We start from the raw sequence: 20803 nt of genomic DNA, 5'->3' as shown, positions 1-20803 counted from the left end.
ACCGAGGATGAAATGCTTTGGTCTGTTGATAGCGATAAGGAGTTGTCTGATAGCCACAAGTGATACCTATTGCCCCGCGCGACTCATACTGGTGCAGTGAAAATCTTGGTGGTAAGGTATGCCGCTTCCATTGGTGTTTTTATTCATCGCAACTTTAGTGTATTGGGAATAAATCTGTTTTTTCTAAATGAGAGTAAATAGTATTTCTATATGAAAGCACGAGGTGCGCGGTATTGTACTCCCTTTTTTTTGGGGGGGGGTCATGGAAGATGGGTGCTCGTTACAATCGAGGTTTTAATTGTTAAAAAATTTTTTTGGTCACAGAAAACGGGCGCGCGTTACAATCGAGGGCGCATTAGAATTGAATAAATACGGTACCCTTCTCCATAGCCATGCATTTTCTCCTCAACTCATTTGCTGAGTGATTGGGCCTAAGCTCCACCTTCATCGGTTCTGCGTCACGATGGCATGTCATGTCGTCTACTTCCAGTTGTCTAAGAGCGTGCACGTGAAGCCTCTCTAACCTCTCTGCCAGCTGCTTGGCAGTTGACTCTAAGCGAGAGCTATTGAAGTAGTGTGCGCTGCGAGCACTCTGTCGCAGCGCCAATGTGACTGGTATTCCGGTAACCAGAGGCGAGCTGGGTGTTTTGACGGATGGGTGGAGGCATAAACTCAAGCCGATGAAGGAACTTTAGTATTGACATACGTGAGCGGCCTGATCGGCATGGAACTGCAAGGTCCAGCCAGCTGGTGGCAGAGAGCTTAACCAGCCAAACAAAGAGCTAACATTGCTCTAACCAAGTGTAAAACATTTTAAACACTTACAAAAGCAACATGTTAATGATTACGCTACTGCAAAACATTTACACCAGCAGTAAAGAAGAATAGATTTCGTTACTGCTACTGTGTTTGGTTGAGCTCTGTGCCACCAGGCAGCTGCAACGTGCACACCATTCACGTTTGCGCTTCTGCTCATCCCGTAAAATGGCACGGTCAAATGGCCAGGCTCAGTCCCCTTGTGCTTGCGTTTACCCGAATACCGAACTCATGAAACGCTATTGTGGCAGTAATCCTCCGCTGCAAAGTGACGGCTGCAAATGTGCAAATCCTGACGCCAATCGGATAGCGAAAGTCCGATGCGCTGCAGCCACTCCGCTCGTCTGCTGCCTTGCAGAGGGACACAATGTCGCAGCTTGACATATTGCCAGTCACTACGTTCGCAGCCCACAACACAAGAAAGGCAAATCATGGTGCTCGCGAAAAGACTGGAACCGACACTGACAGCGGAGCTCTCGTGAACACGGAGCACGTTGCAACACAATAGACAACACTTGCTGTGTGCCGGAAGTGCTTAAGTGTAGTGAGAAATTGTTCTTGTGCATTCTCTGCCTGTCACTTTCTTTTTATAGAAACAAATCAACGAACACTCCAACTATTACGAACAACATTCTTTCACCATAAAGGTGGAAAAATTATCGATGACGAGCCCTGGGCAGCCAATCGGCTAGCTCACCCTAGTAGTGTCATTAGGGCAATCTGCGTCAAATGGTTAGGGGCGGCTGAAAATTCAGCCGAGCGGTGTGCTGCAATTGGCAGCGATGTACATTTTTAAAACCTTAAAACATTTTTAAAACCTTGTAATAAATTACACGCTTTACATGGAGCTTCTAGATGCGTCAATTAATGATCAGAAGGACCTACTCTAAAGACTCGGTATGTTTGTACATCATCATCAAAATCGTTTCAGGGTGCCTTTAAGGCCCACACCCAGTAAAAGAATCAGAAAAAAAATGTTTGGGCCTTACATGAGTAAGTAGAATACACAGTAGAACCTCATTGATACGTTCCCGTTACATACGTTTTTCCAGCGCCAACATTCGCAATTGAGAACACAAAAAATGACACAATAAACTTATGCTCATTTTTTACCAGTTCATACGTTCTCAAAAAAACATGATAATTTGGCACCAATGTTCCAGTACGTTGCCAAAGTGCGATCGTATGACACGTTTTCCGGCCACTAGATCCCATGTAAACAAGAAAATGCGCGAGGCGCGCACGATTCAAAACATTATACAGCTGCCAATCACGGCAGCTTCACCACTGCCACCCACTTGTCTCACGTGAGAATGCGGCATTCACAACATTCACAGCTATCAACGCCAATCCTATTACGATAAGCATCTTCGACTATGTTTCACAGCGTGTGGTGCCAAGGCTACAGGGGGAGGGCAGGGAGGGGCGGGGGGCATTCTTTTTCGGGCTGCCACATGTACCTGTCTGGGCCACTGTACCTTAAAAGCCATCTGCAACAGGGGCAGAGTCAGCCATGCACTGCGTTTTCATGGCTTAGTTTGCGTTGATCTGAGATGCAGCATAAAGGTCAATTTGCTCGCTGCTGCTGTTGCGCTTCCTCACTCCAGCATTTTAACAAGTTTCTGCAGTCATCGAGTGAGATGTGTTCATGTTTGCTGGTGCGCGCATGACACTATACTTGTTAATTTAATTAGTATGCCTATGTTTCCAAGTTTATGCGGCCAATAAAACTACTATCCTTACTTCGTATAGCTGTCCACTAATTTACTATTGCAATTGATGCTTCGCCTTTCGGGCGAAACCACAACTTCTTTAAGACGTCTGTTTCAATGCCAACTGCCAGCAGGAGAAGAGAAATGTGTTCAGCGTGCGCTTACCTCTCTGCACAAGTGGGGGCTTCTCAGGGAGGTATGGGTCCTTGTAAGAAACGATGTAAGGTGTCGTTGGCCGTCCACACTTTTTCTGGTGGCATTGCTGCCAAGAAAAGTAAGTTATAAATAGCATTTTTAAAGGCATGATCATCAACAACAAATGTAGCGAATGACATAGATAGCTGCTCAATGCACAATTAACTGTGGTTGAAGTGATGTTGTGGTGAAAACAAATTTTTTTGGCAGGGCAAGCTTTTACATTATTCAGTGCCCATGCTAAATACACCTATGTTTGCAGACTGTTTAGGTGCAGAGCTTCCTTGTTAAATGAACTGGCCCAGAAACTTTTTAAACAATTCGTTAGCAAAAAACAAAGCTTCCAATGTAGTTGTAGACATAGCTGCTGCCTGCAATCCATTCAGTGAAACTACACTCTGTGTACAGACATCTGTTGACATCTGGACCTTCTATTTTAAACCACATACATACGCATTACATATTGGCACAACAAAGGGCATGACATGACAGGCACGATGCACTGTGAGCTATATTTCACAGTGTTACAAGTTCTACATGAGAAGAGTTCTAATGCAGATAGTTCTGACTCTTCAGAACAGTTCAGTGAAAGAAATGCATTAGCATTCATGAATTCCATGATCAGTGTGTGCAATTAGTTTTCAAAGCTATGGCTACAGGCAGTGTAAAACAGATGGGAAGACAAGGGACAGGCAACATAAGATGTGCTGCCTGTAGCCATGGATTCATAGCAATTACCGTGATTGCTGTGTTTGCTAGTTTTGAAGGTGCACATTTGCCATACATAAGTGCAAGAAAAATTTAAAATGCCTTACAAACAAGAATGTACCGAAGAAGAGATGAATGCAAATATAGTGGTATGCCTAATTTAGCCATTTACGTCGCAGTGTAGCCACCCAAAATGGGCAGGAGCGAAACCAGGAGATGGTGCTGGCTGGAAATTATTGGCAAAGGCAGCAGAGGTATGACAATCTGACGGCAACAGTGACACAAGCACTGCTGCATTCCTTGATACTAATCTAGTGACAACTACACTGCACATTTTTTATCAACACTACCATGTGACAAAGTGAATGCGTTCAACTTCTCAAATGTGTGTCTGCAAAAGGTGTGCCATCCCTAGGTACACTGAGGTCAGTCTCGCTGGCATAGAGTGAGAAGCAGAGCTGCGTACCTAGTCAACAAAGTAAGAGAAAATTGCAGGACAGCATGCATGGGCCTGGGTGATTCTGCACACCTCCCACATAATTACATAAGGAATATTGTTTTGTCTGTTTTTCAATGTGCATTACTTTGTTTTTCAATGTGTGCATTACCTTCTACCAGGCACACGGTCGGTGGATGGGTAGGTATGTTCCTGTCTTGCCTCATTTTTTACCTCAATAAAATGAGACCAACGGTGGGATTTGAACCAGGGTCCCCCAGTGCAATACTATTTGGATGCTCTACCCACTAGGCCACAGACACAGACGTGGGAGGACTGTATAGCTGTCATCCTTACCGCTCTTCAACTAGTGCTTCGAGATTATTGGCACATATCCATCACATTGCATAGAAACAATCTGCTTATAAAAGAGACGGCAGCTGTTTTGCTGACGGCTCACAGGCAAGAACTCTGTGATGCTACAGAGCATGTGTAGAAGAAGTAGCACACGAAGCAAGCAAAGCACAGGTACGCCATGATGCAAGCACCGAAGCGAGAGCATGTCCTGGCACAGAAACGAATAGCCAAATGCTTAGCATAACATTGTTCCAACACGAATTCAACCTGAGGAGCTTTTTGCCAATGTGCTACGTGCCAAGTAAAATGGCACGCTGTTAATGATCGTACCAGGATGCATTAGTTCATAGAATGGTCATCTTTATGCCTGAACTGACACTCCATTTAAAGACATCTTTTATTTATGGGCACATTTTAATCAAACTTGCATCACTTATGCACTTTGATTTACTTACCAAAACCACAATATGATTATGAGGCATGCTGTAGTGGGGGATTCTAATTCTAGATTAATTATGACCACCTGGGCTTCTTTAACATGCACCCAATGCATGGTACATGGGCATATTTGCAGGCTAGGTGCACGCCAGCATGAAGTAACTGCTGAAGGAAAGACACACAAGCAGAGTTTTATGCATCAGCCAATGCTGCACCTTTCTGAAAAAATTTTTTCGTGCTGTATTCTGAAGACAGTTACTCGGAAGTGCCAGTTGAGAAAAAATTTTCTGTGACAGAAGCTCGTGGTCCCTACAACAGGAGTAATGACACAAAAATCTTGTCTCACTTTCTTCCTTCGTTAACTAGCTGTAAACTAATTATGGTATAAGACCTCCACTTCTAGAACATCCAACAAATGCCTACTACTATGTAACTATGTATGTAAACACTACTACATATGTAACTGAAAAATGCACTCAGTGCAGTGAAGCTTTGGATGTGAATCAGGAAGCTGATTGCAAATGGTGGTCAAGTGATATTGCAGACCACTCATGCCAGATAGCCTCTTCCATCCTTTTCCATAGTGAACACATCTGTGTTCAACACAAGTTAACCTTGATCTTCTGCCATGGCTTCTTTGGGAACACAAAAGTCCCTTATCTCCTTCTCTCCCCTCTTATCCAGTTGACTGCTCAGTACACTCAGTTTTCAACAGCACGATGATGGCGCAGGTGTCAACAATGTGTGGTAATATGTGACCCCCACCTCCGGTTTCCTTGATCACCCATACCTTCCACTTTCAGTGGCAAGCCAACTTTTTTGGTGTTCTGATGTACAATAAAATAACAAGGGCAGTTGTGAGGCCGCTGAACCAATGACCTTATCCCTTACCCAGTGATAAAATAACAGCTCAATTTTTTTTTAGCCAAGAAGAAACAGAAAGAGAAGATGGCAACATCTTTATTGACAGAAGCCACACAACCTATTGTACTGCAGCAATATACAGTTAAACCTCTATATAACGAATAGGTAAAAACAGCAATTTTTTTCGTTATATCAAAAATTTGTTGTATTGAAATTCGACCTTTCATGCAAATAAGCACAGTCGCTGATCAACTTTTTTTACACAGAAAGGGGCCACAGAATTTTCCAAATTATCGGGCAATTGAAAAAAGCAAATTTGAATGAGAAAGCAATTAATTCTGATGAATTTGGGAGTCGGCGACGAACGATAGGGTTTCGTGCCACCTTGACGATATATTCACATTGGCGGTACGAATTAAGCGAAGCTAGCCATGCTTTCGCCCGCACTGGGACGACGCTATCATGAAAAGCGCCGGCAGCGGGGAGCGAATGTTTCGTCCACCTCATGCTCCAACGGGGCACCAAAACTCGAGGTTACGCAACCTCCAATACTAAATGCGCACGAAGATAGCTTATGGGATGCCGCACCATCTTGGCATCCCTACTCTATAAACACGCGGCAGATTACCTTTAAAGCCGAGACCACACGTACGGTTGCGGACGCGCGCCTAGCGCCTGCCGCTCCTCGCGAGGAATGGCGGTTTGCATCCACAAAGACGCACGACATGCCATCAGCGCGCACTCACTGGGCTCACTCACAGACACCTTGGCAGACGCCGCTTCACACTTTGTTATTGACAGTGCTTCTAAATGCTTTGATATCTATAAACGTAATTGCTATATTTTTATAGCTGTTAGATCAGCACAAAAAGGAAAGAAGAAGCACCTTCTTGCATGATATAAATCTGCTTCACTGAGAGTTGAATGTACCGCGCCGTAGCTCCGTAGCCAGGCGCGCCGACGCGAGGCAGCCCAAGCATGCAATAAAGAGAGGAGCTGTTCCCTGCGATCATGCCGCGTTTCGAGCGTGTATGGGCCATGCAGCGCGTCTGTGCATGCGGCCGACGCGAGCTTGCGCGCGCCCGCAAGCGTATGTACTCAGCGGCGCTTACAGCCATGCACAGCCACGACCCACACGTGCCACAGATGCGCACCAACTCCCCCCCCCCCACCCCCCTACCCTGCCCCTCGGGCGTGAGCTTAAACCCATTACCGCAAGCTCGCTCCCCTCCCTCTCTTTCCTTCAGCTAGCGCGGGAAGGCGGCACTCCTGAAGCCACTTTCACTCGCACCTATAGCACAAAGTGCGCTGGGCGCGATAGGATCGTATCGCACTTGAACTTTATACGGAACATGGTGCAGCTCCACTTCTGCGGTGGCTCTTGTCGCGCTGCGTGCCATTTGAGAGGTGTGTTTGCAAGCAGCCAGTTTTAATTCAATCATTTGGCCACCTGCATCCGTGGAAGTTTCCATTTATTGTCTGGGCATTTCTTTAGAGCGGAAGCAAAATTTCGTTATATTGAAATCACATGCAAACACACTTCGTTATATTGAGGTTCTAAATACATGGTGTTCTATGGCAAGAGGTTATGAAAAGCTAAATACTTCGTTATACTATGGTTTAACTGAACAAATGGTTAATAGTTCTCTTTCTTACCAGATACAGTCGCCGACTGATTTCTCGGACTCCAAAAATTCGGACATGCTCGATTATTCGGTCTGCTTTGCGGCACTGCCATTCTCCCCATAGACCATAATGTATAACAACTGCCGAAAGTTCGGACACCTTGCAACCCCTCATCTGATTTTTCGGACACTCCTTGAGCCAACTCAATCGAGAGCACCATACACACACTTTGACCGGTGCATGGTTTGACTTGCTGAACACCATTTTTGTTTTGAACGGAGCTTTTTTCCTGCCCCACAAAGTGGCGCTACTGCAAATCCCTGCTCATCATCGTTTCTGCCTGGTTCAATAAAGTGGCTACAGCAGTTCCTGTCTCAGCTTAGTAAGCCACGTCAAGTCAATCCAGCAGTTGATTTGTTTCTTCTTCGGGCATGATGCTGCGAATAGGCCACGTTTTTCGTTTGTGCGACTGGTGTCGGCGTGACGGCATGGTGGTGTTTGTGTGCTGTGTCGAGGTTGTGGTGATCCAACACGGCATAGAGAAACATTGCATCAAATGTCTAATGGCTCCAACAGTGCCCGCGCAGACTGTGCTGGGGAATGTCGAGAAGCGGGTGCCGGGAGGCCTAGGATTTGTCGCCTTCCGATGTGCTCCCTACTGACACTGAAAATGTTCTGCCGAGACCTGCGCAATGGTTGCATTGCGATTCCAGACACCGTCTCATTTGACAGTTTCACAGGTGCTGACACTGCTGTATTGAAATGTGCAGAACTCGACGATGGCGAGATCATTCGTCAGGTTTCTGCTACACCGCCGGACGAGGACTATGAGTCGGCTCTGATGACTCCGAGTACAAGCAGTGACTGTGCTTTCAGCCGCCTAGAGTGACTGTACGACCCTTTCCAAGATTCAGGCTTATCTGATTGCACGTAAACGGAACAGCGTGCAATGGCACATTCACGATTTCTTCAAGCCTACTGCCGAGCCTGAATAAGTGCGTGGAAATAAAGGACTTCTTCTTTTTTTTTCTTAATCTGCTTTCTTGGACACCTGTTTATTCGGACATTTCCGCAGTCCCCGTGAGGTCCGAATAAACGATCGGCGACTGTACTATCTGTTCACAGTATATTTTCTCAATTTGTTTTGAACACATATACACAATTGACAGGAAAGGCAAAGCGAGGAGCAAGCTGGCAACTGCCACCGGAAGGGGCACAACGCCTGTCTACTCTTCAGAAGGGAGATGACAGCAACACAGAAATGGATGATAGGAAGGAGGGGTGGAAAGAGGAAAGGAAGAGCAACAGGACAAATCTAAAGAATAAAGTAGAACACATATATTTATATTTTCTCAAAGGTAGCCCATATAATGCACTCAACAGATTTGAACAGGCAATGGAGGCCTGCCAATGAGTCTTGACTGTAGTAGTAGTCATTAAGTTGGCAGAAATTCATTCAGCTAGAAGCACATGGCACCCATTTAACAATTTAGGAGCCATAAAAAAAGACAGCGACATTGGCATGCAATACATTTATGGACTTGGACTTACGTGGCCATAGTGCCCCTGGCGACCGCAGTTGTAGCAGTAACGTTCTTCTGGAGGCCGCACCTTGAGTTGAACCCGCACAATGGGACCATCCTCGGTCTACAGCAAGGGAAAAAGAATGGTTCTGATCTGATCAACTCAGGAGACAAGTTACTGTTCCCGATTAAACCATGGCTCTGCTTAAGGAGGAAGAAGTGCGAACTTTTCTTGGTAATAGATCTCGTAGTCGCGGTACTTAAATTCACTGCTCAACTGCAGGCTGCATGCTTGAGCTATGAAGAATTAATGTTTTTCTGCAGTGTGCACATGCTGAAAAGTTCTGTGCGCAGCTTTGCAATAAATAAAAGAAAATTTTACCTTTTCTTCTTAAGCATAGTTTTTGCCTTAAGAGTCAGTACATATCTAACAAGAGAACAAGGCATGCACATTTTGTCAGTGCACCTGGCAGTTTGACACGTGATGCTCAATAGGACAATATGAGAGCCCTCAAAACAACAGGGAGTCATAAGTTCGCCTTCAGCACTGACATCTCGCAGTAGCTCTTCAACAATCCCCATCATCTCCAAATCACTTATCTGAGCAATGCAGAGGGAGCTCCTCCAGTTACCATGTCATACCTAACCCAACCCAACCTAACCTGGCCTAACCTAACCTAGCTTAACCTAACCTAGCTTAACCTAACCTAACATATTAGTCTGCAGAGGTTTTCCTTCTCATGAAGGCCCTTTTAGCAGCCATGTTTTGACGTCGAAGTCTTGAGCTGTTCGCACTAGTGCCTTATTTCATGTTCCTATCGTTATGTCTTAACAAGCAAGGTTCCACTGTCTACCAAAGTGACATTTTGAGTGAGCAGAGCAAGATATTCTGGACAGCTGCAGAGTAACACAATACTTATTTATAAAATGAATAACATCTCCAACCCAAAATGGCTTATTACCCTCAATGTTTCAGGCCCAACTCAGCTCCTCCAGGAATTAAACAGTGAATGGCAGGCAATGCAGCTTTATAGAAGATCTTGATAGTAGGATGAGGGGTTTCATGTAGGCTGGTAAACTCGTTTTCTGGTATGGATGACAGACAAGGAAAAGGAAAAGTGCCAAGATATCATTTGTAGGATCTTATGTGCTGACTGCCAAATGACAAAAACTACAGAAACAGAAAATCTGAAGGAAAAAAGTCAATCAGCACAACGTCAGAACTTTTGCTCGAGAACACAGTGCGCCATGGAACATACGAAAGATCTCGACCATAAAATTGTTTTCTAAGTAACTGAAAGCCTGCAAACAGAGATGCATCAACATAAAAAGCTGTTACTAGAGTAGCAGCACTTCCAGAACATACTTCAACCTTTGCAATTGCAACTTCCCTGCTGTATACATTCAGTCTTCTCTTCAGAGCAGAGAGAGAGGCAGCACAGAACAGTAGCCCTCTGCAGCATCACCACCTTCACTCTCTAATCCTGCACACCCCTTCCCCTCTTCTTTCATCTCCCCAGTCACTCATCCATACCAGAAAGACAACCTTGCCAGCTTACATAAAACCCTCTCCCTCTACTATAAAGGCCTTCTATTAAGTTGTGCAACTAGTCATCTGTCATTAAACTTCAAAAGAAGCAGCCAAGTTGGCCAAAAATATGGCAAAATAAACGAGACATTTAATTGTCAAAATGTACGGCTCTCAAAGCATATCTAATTAAGTAGACAGCATTTTCTGGGTAAAGCAGAATTTTTAGCAATGCCTTTTCTTTATGAGAGCTTTTTAAAGGGGGTACCGACACGATACTTCCGAATATTTTTTTTTTTGTTAAATGGAGGTACTAGACCTCTGAACCCTACAAAAATTATGGTTGATCCCTCTTTCATAGGAATCGGCAGAACACAAAAGTGAAACGTGTCTTCACAGAAGCTGTTACATATTTGCTAGGTGAACCCACGGTCCACTGCAGCGAAAGGCGCATGATTTGCAGGCCGGCTACCATGTTGCAAGTTTGCATAGCGAGTGGCGTCCTGCTGCCAAGTTGCTTCAGCGTAGGTATGAGCATTTTGGTCCAGCTCCGTAGTGTCTTGGGCAGCCAGTTGAAGTGTGACGCGCTCAGCTTCAGGAATGCAAGTGGCAAAGTTTGCAGCGTGTGTGGCGAACGCATTCTGCTTCACGTTGGCATGTCTCTCGCCAGACCAAAGTGAGATTCATCCGTCAACGTCGTTGCCTTTCTGCACCGCTTAGCGCAGCAGTTTTCTTAGTTGGTGCCATCATAAGTGAAGCAGTAGGCTGCGTGTAAGCACAGCTGATGCATGTTAAAGCTGCACTCCCTCGACAATGAGGCGTCCCAGGTTAATCGAACGCGAAACACAAACTATGTACGGAAACTGCATCGTCACCTCAGCAGGTGGCCTACACCACTTACACTAGGCTACATACAGTGCAGCCTCCACTGCGTAGAGACTACCGAAATGCTCAATGTTGGTGCTCATTAGTGTAATGGTGCAGTACTTCGCTTCACTGCTCCTAGATGGCAGCGTCATTCCTGTCGAGAGAGAAAATTTTTTATGCGCCCATGCTGACGTCACAACCGTCACAGGAAGTTGATAGTGAACCTCAGCATAAAACACTTTTGTATTAAAAATAGTGACAAGCCTCAAAAAGTGCCATACATATTTTACTATAACAGCTTTTCTACAGCCAGTTTCGGTTTTGTTTCCTAGGAGGATAGTGTGTCGCGACATCATGACACAGTATATGGTCCCGTAGGAGGAGGACACTGCGACATTTTGACACTCACTCCGGCTCACTCGGCCGCATCGTATGCTGCTACTCAATGTGAGGGCCGAAGTAGCAACATGTCGGATGACTGGAGCAAGTGTCAAAATGTCACAATGTCCTGCTCTCACCTGACTACATACTACGTCATGACACAGTAGAAACGAAACCAAAACAGGCTGTAGAAAAGCTGTTATATTAGCTTATTTAGGGTGCTGTGAGGCTTTCAAGTGTTTTTCTAAGGTTTAGAGGTCTAGGGCCTTCATTTAAAGCAAAAAAAAAAAAAGTGTGATGCATGATAAGAAAATAGAAAATGAAATGGAATGTAACAAAATACGGTAAGATGAGGCGTATTTTAATAAATCAAAACTCAAACTTACCGTCATGTGGTATCGCCGCCACAAGTCAGGACAAAGCTGCAATGAATCGGACAATGTAAGAGCGTTGCTTGAGCAAAATTTGCACCACACATATACACGTGCACGCAGCTGGCATTTTAACATGGCTTAAAGATAAAAAAGCACAGATGAGCAATAATTTATTCGATGAATATGTCCTGTATGATACACAACTGGCACTCTGATTCACACGTTACCTAAAGGTAAATAAACTCTTCATTCAGTAGATGTTTCGATTATGTGAAATCATTTTACTGACCCCAGCCCTAAACTTGACCAGTGGCACTTGCAAGCACAAGGGATGGCTGATTAGGAGGCAAGTAAAAGGTCCTAAGGTTGAGAATGAGGCTTAAAGATGACAGAATTTGGGGACAGAATCTCTATTTCGGGCATATGTTCAGGCTGCTCAAAGTTTATTTGTTAACCTTTTCATTTCCAAATTATGAAGTTAGGTAAAACTTGCATAGTTCCAGCCGTGGTGCTGTACACAGAGTAAGATTATTTAAGCCTACAGAATCAACAATGCAAGTTATGTCACAGCATATGGGTACACACTCCAACCAAAGGCTAGCTCCTACAATGCGGCTTCCTAACAAAACAAACCGGTAAAGCAGCAATGCAGAAGAGTATGTACTATATTGAATATTTCTTTTTTCGTGCACACCTTTGCACCATCACATGAAGTGCCACAACTTTTTGTTCCCTGATGATGCCTGTTATAAACAAGATCGACTTTTCATGCTTATGTTCCTGCTACCATTTCCAGAAGCAAAGCAGGCTGCATCTCCACACAGAAATGTTGTGGCTAAAGGAAACACTTGGAACTGCAGCCATGCTGTGGTAGCTACATCATTAGTCATAACACACTTGCAAAGTGCACAACGCAGAAAAGACAGCATGACATAGCACTTACACTATCAGAGTGGCCCTTGGTGTTACATATAGTGCATGAAGGCAAAAAAGTCTCTTTGCACTCGGCCACTGTGTGCCCTTGCTCATAGCAACGAGAGCACATCCGTTGGGGACACCGCCCGCCATCATGACCCAAGTCTGAGCAGTAGAAGCACACTTTGAACTGCAAGGCAAACCACGGTATTAGAACTTCACCTTGTGCCCCATTACTGCACTAGCTTCAAAGATAAGGGCATAAATTAACAGTGAAGCAAATGCCAGGTTGTTTCAATGTTAATTCATGCCCTTATCTGGGGGCAGCCCTGTTAATTCATGTCCTTGTATGAGGAGGCGCCACTGCAGTATGTTGGCAAGATGTTTTGAATGTGGCAATGCCAAACATGGCATTGTGCGCTAAGCAGTCCATAGTCATCTTCCAAGTTAGTTAGTTATAACATCTTCCAAGTGTATAATACACTTCAGGTACCTTTGTGGAGCATCACGTATGGAGGTGACGAAGGAGAACAACTAGAAAATAGTTATGCCTACTGGTCAAAAGAGTAATACACTCATCTGCACACCACTTGCAAAATACAAGACAATTAATGAGAAAATAAAAGAAGCAGGTGCTAATGAGCAAAGTGGATGATTAACAAAACCAGGTTGGCTACTATACAAAAGTAGGCACAGCCAAGTGAGTTGGCGGGGTAACATGATGAAACAGCGCAAAAGACAAACACAGTGCACCATCTTGTTACCTCTTCTCCCTGTGTTTATCTTTAGCACTGTTTCATCGTCATGCTATACAAAACTAAACATTGGGAGAGTTGGTGTAAATTTGTCTGATGAAATGTGTCTGCAGCTACACAACTATAAACAGGCTACTATCACTTGGTGTAATAATCATCAGCTTTGAAGGAAAATAACAGGTGAGGTGTATTATGTATAAAAGTAAAAAGAAGGCTTTTGTATCTGGATGATTCCTGTTCCCCTCCCCCCGCTTCCCCACCCCTCAGTTACTGTGCAGACTGAAACGAACTTACCACATGCTGACAGCACTTGTCATAGCACAGGGCTCTTATTACTATCAGAAAAAGAACTGACAGATCTTATTATTACTTGAATAATTTAGACATGACTCATTCATCATCACCATCATCATCAGCCTATTTTATGTCCACTGCAGGACGAAAGCCTCTCTCGGCAATCTCCAATTACCCCTGTCCTGCACCAACTGATTCCAACTAGCGCCCGCAAATTTCCTAATTTCATCACCCCACCTAGTCTTCTACCGTCCTCAACTGTGCTTCTCTTCTCTTGGTACCCATTCTGTAATGCTAATGGTCCAATGGTTATCTAATTTGCGCATTACATGAGCTGCCCAGCTCTATTTTTTTCTCTTAATGTCAATCAGAATATCGGCTACACCCGTTTGCTCTCTGATCGAAACCACTCTCTTTCTGTCGCTTAACGTTATGCCTAGCATTCTTCGTTCCATCGCTCCTTGCGTGGTCCTTAACTTGGTCTCAAGCTTCTTTGTCAGTCTCCAAGTCTCTGCCCCATGTGTCAGTACCAGTAAAATTCACTGATTGTACACATCTCTTTTCAATTATAATCGTAACTTTCCAGTCAGGATCTGACAATGTCTGCCATATGCGCTCCAACCCATTTTTATTCTTCTGTCAATTTCCTTCTCATCGTCAGGGTTCCCTGTCATTAATTGACCTAGGTAAATGTACTCCTTCACAGACTCTATAGGCTGACTGGTGATCCTGAACTCTTGTTCCCTTGCCCGGCTATTCATCATTATCTTTTTCTTCTGCATGTTAATCTTCAACCCCACTCTAACACTCTCTCTGTTAAGGTCCTCAATCATTTGTTGTAACTCGTCTGCAGTGTTGCTGAATTATTTTCTGCAATTCTGATGTATTTTGCATCATTTCTTTAGACATCCATTAGATAGTATCATTACACATATGTTCAGTGGTGGCGCTGTGTTATGTTTCATTTTTTTTGCGCTGATGTCCTGAGGGCTTACATGACTGCCTTGTGTGCACATGAGGGCAATGTTCACTGATAAAAGCTCTTGATTTCGAAAGCCATCTTGCGAAAGCCCTTAGTGAGGGCTTTCGCAAGATGGCTAGCATCAAATCATTGTTAATTGTGCAATTTAATTTACCTTAATAGATGACTCATAAGGAAAAAACAAAACCTGTGCATGCAGTGCCAGCAGCTTGGCATCAATATATGATTTCACGAGTTTTGCTGTAAAGCATGCCGGCTGGCTCAAAGGCAACTATGGTAAGAAGCATGTGTTTGTCTCCCTGCTAGTCAAAACCGCGCTGTTCTGTTTCAAATGTGCTTGCACTATGACAAACAATCCAAAAGCAGGAAGGTAAGAATAAAAATATTCTATAGCATGAGTGGGGTTGAAGAGATACACCTCCAGGTTCCCCTGAAAGTTCACGGGAAAAATCCACAGTGGCATTCTGCCCAAAGTTGCCCTGAATCCAAGTACAGCGGGAAAATGTTGAGGACTACTGTCATCATGCTGCAGCAAGTGGTGAAATCGGTTGATTACGCATGAGAAAATTCAATCTACGAGTGTGAGAAGCTGTTTGGCCTGTGGCACTTCATGGTGTTATCGAAACCAGATCACAAGCTTCAAGGCCATGGTACTCGCAAGGAAAAGAGAAACCGATACAACTTCCAAAACTTTTGCTCAATGCAAATTAATGATGAGATTATAAAGTGGGGGAGCCTTACAATTGCACAACTATGCACACTGTGGAGACACCCGACTCTCTTGCGTCCTCCGATGTTATTTTCCCTGCACGACTCTTGAGTCTCCTGGAATATTGCTTCCGTGTGGCATGTGCAGCACTAGTAGTTGTGCAGCACTGTGAGATATGGCGGGTGATCCGCTGCTAATGCCACTGGACGGCGGGGATAGTTGGACGCAAAGGGAAGTAGCCTCCTCCTCTCTGGCTACAGAAACTCAAAGCGCAGAGACAGACCACACAAGCTTCAAGGGACCGTCCCTCGGACACCTTTTCATTCACTCATATGCGCCTCTATTCAAGAGACTTCACCCGCGAATGACTCAGGAGATGTAGTCTAGCATGCGGCGAACATATTCGCTCAATATCCGATCACAGTCACTCACGACTTTCTTGATTCGTCAGCGTCCGTCGGCATGTTCCATTAGTTGTCATTCGGCTAGCCTGCTTATTGCATAGAAGGCACATAAATTCTCTTTGGTTTGTTTCCACTACTGTGTTGGCATTACTTTGTTGCAAGAGCACGATTGAGATATCCAAATACAAAGCTTGCATGGTGATTGGGATGCAGAAAAACAATTACCCACCGATCTGAACGCACAACATCAGTCTCAAATTTAGGCACACACTAGTTAATTGTAGTTGTACCTGCAATTGCAGGCTGCACTTATCACTGCTAGACTGTGTGCAAAGTTAGCAAGGAAATTCTTTTATTGCCAATGCCATGGTCTAGCCACTTTTGACTCTAGTTGCAAGTGGTGGTAACTGGCTACTGCTCACTCAAAGGAATGGTCAAGTTGAACCTGCTGATACATTGCCCAAAAGTAATTTTATTCTGCTGAATTATATTTAATTCATGGTACCTTCATGGTAGCTAGAGGGGGTGTCTTAGCTAATTCTGTTGCAAATGGACCAACCTCAAATACATGAGCACATGGGAAGCTTTTCAGGGAGAAGGATAATGTAATGCCGCTTCTGGCAAACCTCTTCTCTTTCCCTCAAGGACACCAATGTTACATTACACAGCCAAGAAGATACAGCACCAAAAGCCGAAACATCTGGCACAACTTTATAGTCTTTACCACTTCTTGAGCTAAATATACCACACTTCAGCAGAGGTCAGTGCCATAACAATGCTTGACAAAAGCGTGGAATTGTTTCAAGAAATGCCCTTTTTGCAGACAGCAATGCAATTTCTGACCTATGCCCAGCTACTGCTCAAAATGAAACCAACTTACTACATGCCTAAAAGTGCTGCCGATTGAAATTTTCTATAGCATGATGCTTATGTGCCTAACTTTGATGAGATAACAAAACATAACTATATTAAACCTCATGGCCCAGTTTTATATATTTTGTCTTTACTCTAACCCAGCAATAGTACACTGTTTGCTTGTGTTTGAATTATTAAGCTGTAGATGTTTACATGGATAAGTGCAAAAAAAGTATATTACTTATACTGAAGAAATATATGAACAAGACAGTGAAGGCTTACCTTTGGCTTACGGCAGTACTTAGCCAAGTGCCCCATCTGATCACACTTGCGGCAGTGGATGTTGCCCGCATTGTGATATCGGAAACCTCGGCTATTGCGGTAAAGGTCTTCGGCATCCACATGCCACAGGCCAGCTGCAAGCAGTATACAATGCGTCTAAGACCTGAGAGGCTTCAGCAAGTCGATTTTTGTAACACATACAAGCAAGATTCTTTTTTCTTGCAGAGCACGTTCAGCGAATAGAGAATTGTAGCGACAAGATTTCATGTGCTAACGACACCTAAAAGCCAAGAGTTGGAGCTAGTGTACCATCTATGCCATATCTCCAATGAGGTATCTGGAAAAGCTCACAGACAGCATAAAATTTTTCCATGTGGTTTACTAGCAAAATTTTTTGTGGAATCTACAAAACATACAACAGCTGCAGTTCTCAGTATTATACAGTTAAACCTCGATACGTCGAACTTCAATATAATGAAACTTTCTATATAACGAAGCATAGGCGCTGGCTATGGGGGTGTTCCTGGGCCCGAACCCCCTTCGGAGATATCTGGGAGGGGGGAGGCTGAGCCCGCTCCAGCGATGCCGAAGCCTACCCCCCTCCCCTCCCTACCTAACATGTCATTGTCAGAGTTTCGTCACCCACATCATTTGAGGTTTTTTTTTTACTAGACTCGACTTTTTCACATAAGTTTTAATGTGGCTGATAGCTTACTGCATCATTGTTGGTGCAGATGTGCAGGGATTTTTAATTCATACTTTGCTTTATTTCTTCAAATCATGACATAAAGAGAACAAGCGTATTAGAAGTACCAGCAGTGGCTGCCTCATCCTTATTTTCTCACTTCAACATTGCTTTAAATTTTTACTGTAAACACCATGTGTGCATACGCAAAATATTTAAATATATACACAGGAGGAAGTTTAATATATATTTGAAGAGAAGGAGGTAGCCAATTAAAAATTATTTTTAAAGGTATGGATAGCTTATGCCTAGAGAATGAATATGTTGCTATATGTTCATCTTGCTTCAAAATGCTTTGCTTGCTTTTTAGACCCTGAAATAAACCTGTACAATTTGGTGACCCCTTCGACAGTCTTTTATTGATGGCGTGTGAAATGCACGTGAATAATATGTCTCAGTATCGCTTCTCCTTCCGTTAAGCAAAGCTAACGACTCATTAAAGGAATGACTTCTAATAATTTACAACATCTATTAGGGATCGAAACATCGTCACTTGCATGCAGAAGTCATAACTATATACAGGGTGTCCCAATTAACTATCATGCACCAAAATTTCAAAGCTATGCATTACTCGTAGAAAACCTAGTGCATATTGTTAATGCACTAGTAATTTTTTCATTACTGAGACTTAATTTGGTAAATGTAATTAATTATCTAACTCGAGATCATAATTATCAAAGTGTCAATGAGGCATTTGTAGGTGCAGCCAAGGGACATCTAACTGTGGTATTTTTAGCGGAGTATTAATTGCGTACTAATTTTTTCCGACTGATAAATAAACCCTGCGAAATATGGCAAGTACCACGTGACTGCACTTCCACCCGCATCATGAAGCAGTGCCCTTGAACAGGCTCCTTCTGAGTTAGCCAGAAATAAATGAAGGAAATAAAGAAAAAAAATCACCCAAGCACTTCGTACAGATGGTTAACCAACAAAGCTGAAACGTCCGGCCCCGGGTTTTATCACTGGGTTAATCCCGACGGTTCATTAAACGACGGCTTGGTAGGCAGCCAGATCCTCAGTATGCAGTTGCTGCTTGCGCTTGGCTGCATGAGCCTGTTCTTGTACCTGGGCTGCAGCATTGGAACAGTGTAGACGAGCTCATTCCTGGTTCTGCTCGCGGCATTGCTGATCGAAGGCTGCCAGCTCCTCAGGAGTATGTATGACGCATGGTCTATTCATTTTGGAGCCGGAAAGAAACTGCTGCGTGCCCACTTGGCTGTGATGAAGAGCAACAACGCTACTACAGGCGCAGCCAATCTGCGCGTCTCTCTCACTTTTTTTTCATGCATTCGCATTGTGGTAGCGCCAGAGGAGTTTTTGGCGTACAGGCAACAGACGGACGAATCGGCTAGCCATATACAGCTTCGCTGTAAAACATCTTGATTGAGCTAGTGCCTTATCTGCTATGCCGCCGCCGAAGTAAAACGTCCCATTTGGTGTTAGTTGGAAACAAGCTGTGATAGCTGTTGTCAATTAGCGTAGATAAAGTCCATGGATGGTTCTTTTTTTTTTTTTTTTGCCACAAAACCTATCCCCACAAAAGTGAACTGAAAATGTCAGTGCAAATGTTTAAAGGTGTGCTTTGTTTCGTCCCAGTCACCATGTCTTTCTCTAATGAGCAGAAGGTAAAAATGAACCTTGCCTTGGTAGCTGCAAATGACAACAAAAGGAAGGTCGCAAATATATATCAGTCATGGAAGTGTGGCGGTAGACTAAACGCATCAAATATCATCAGAAATTATGAAAACCTGAAACAAACCAGCAGCTTCAAGAAAAAGCGGCGTAGGAATCCATCTTTGAGTCCTAGCCTACACACGTATGTTCTACCATTTATGGTCTCAAACTCTCATGCTAGCGTGTGGGACATGGCCGCCCAGGTACGAATTTAGAAGTAATCAGTTTGGAGGATTCTAAATGACGGCCTTTCACCCGTACCACCTTAACCAGCACAGATGCATGAAAGATAGGGACCTGTAGAATCGTCTAGATTTCTTAAATTGGATCCTCACTCAAGCTGGTGAGGCAACGGACTTTTTTAGCAACATTGTGTGCACAGATGAAGACAATTTTTGCAGAAACAGCCGGGTAAATTTGCATAATGCACACTATTGGAGTGACTCCAATCCACACTGAGTAACGCTCACTCGGCACCAGTACCAGTGGTCGTTCAATGTGTGGTTCAGAATTTACGCTGGTGCTATAATCGGTCCCATCTTCTTCGATCACATACTGATTGTACAGTGTTACATGGACGAAATCCTTGAAGGAGTGGTGGATCAACTTCTCAGCGAAGTCCCGCTGTCACATCTTCCACTTCTGTGGTATCAGCAAGATGGAGCACCAGCACACAGCAGTAGCCAAGCACGAAACTGGCTGGACGAGACTTTTCATGCGAAATAGACTGGAAGGCACGAGTCGGTAAATTGGCTGGCTAGATCACCTGACCTCTCTCCACTCGATTTATTTCTTTGGGGTTATGTGAAAGATCATACTTACATGATCGAGATAATGTGAAAATAAAAATTCAACTAGCCAATTTTGTAAATTTCTTCAGAAACAAAAGGAAAATCTTCATTAGCCCTTTCACTCTGTGAAGGACAAGCAGTGAAGCTGTGCTGTGTTCTACCTCAATCGATACATCTATCTATATATAGGTATTATTATGATAATAATTGAAGGACACAGACAACACATAGATCTTTTGACTGTGGAGTGATTTATTCTTATTCTTTTATGAATAAGAATACAACTACGACGTAAAGACAACACACAACACCCACTGGTGGTAACAGTGTGTATAGGACGCAGGTGGCCGATAAACAGAGCCTTGACAAGAGCGATGATATGCGTTGAACGGGGTGCAGTCAAAGGAGTGCATGAAACAAAACACGTTTGTTTGTAATTTGCGATTGAGCATACTTCCTAGTTAATTAGCTGAATGAAACTTGGAAGGACTAGAGTTTTATTCTAGTGGACAAACATGGGGCTGTCCGTTTCCCTCCCGTAGAAGCCCATGTATTGATAGCAGAAGGGA

The 20803-nt window shown here is 43.8% G+C and overlaps 1 protein-coding gene across 1 annotated transcript in view; it reads right to left on the bottom strand.

Moving 5' to 3' along the window:
* The window catches only part of LOC142584883 (uncharacterized), a 32121-nt gene that overhangs the window by 6908 nt on the left and 4410 nt on the right, over nt 1-20803 (bottom strand). Inside the window, exons 2-6 of the mRNA XM_075695210.1 lie at nt 17022-17155; nt 12769-12930; nt 11838-11873; nt 8704-8799; nt 2694-2790 (exon numbers count right to left, since the gene is read on the bottom strand). Coding sequence (XP_075551325.1) covers nt 2694-2790; nt 8704-8799; nt 11838-11873; nt 12769-12930; nt 17022-17155 — 525 coding nt within the window. The remainder of the gene's footprint in view (nt 1-2693; nt 2791-8703; nt 8800-11837; nt 11874-12768; nt 12931-17021; nt 17156-20803) is intronic.

The sequence above is a fragment of the Dermacentor variabilis genome, chromosome 1 (assembly GCF_050947875.1).
Source record: "Dermacentor variabilis isolate Ectoservices chromosome 1, ASM5094787v1, whole genome shotgun sequence".
Lineage (NCBI taxonomy): Eukaryota > Metazoa > Arthropoda > Arachnida > Ixodida > Ixodidae > Dermacentor > Dermacentor variabilis.
Note: the sequence above shows the minus strand (reverse complement) of the source record. Positions and strands in the feature narration are given on the sequence as shown.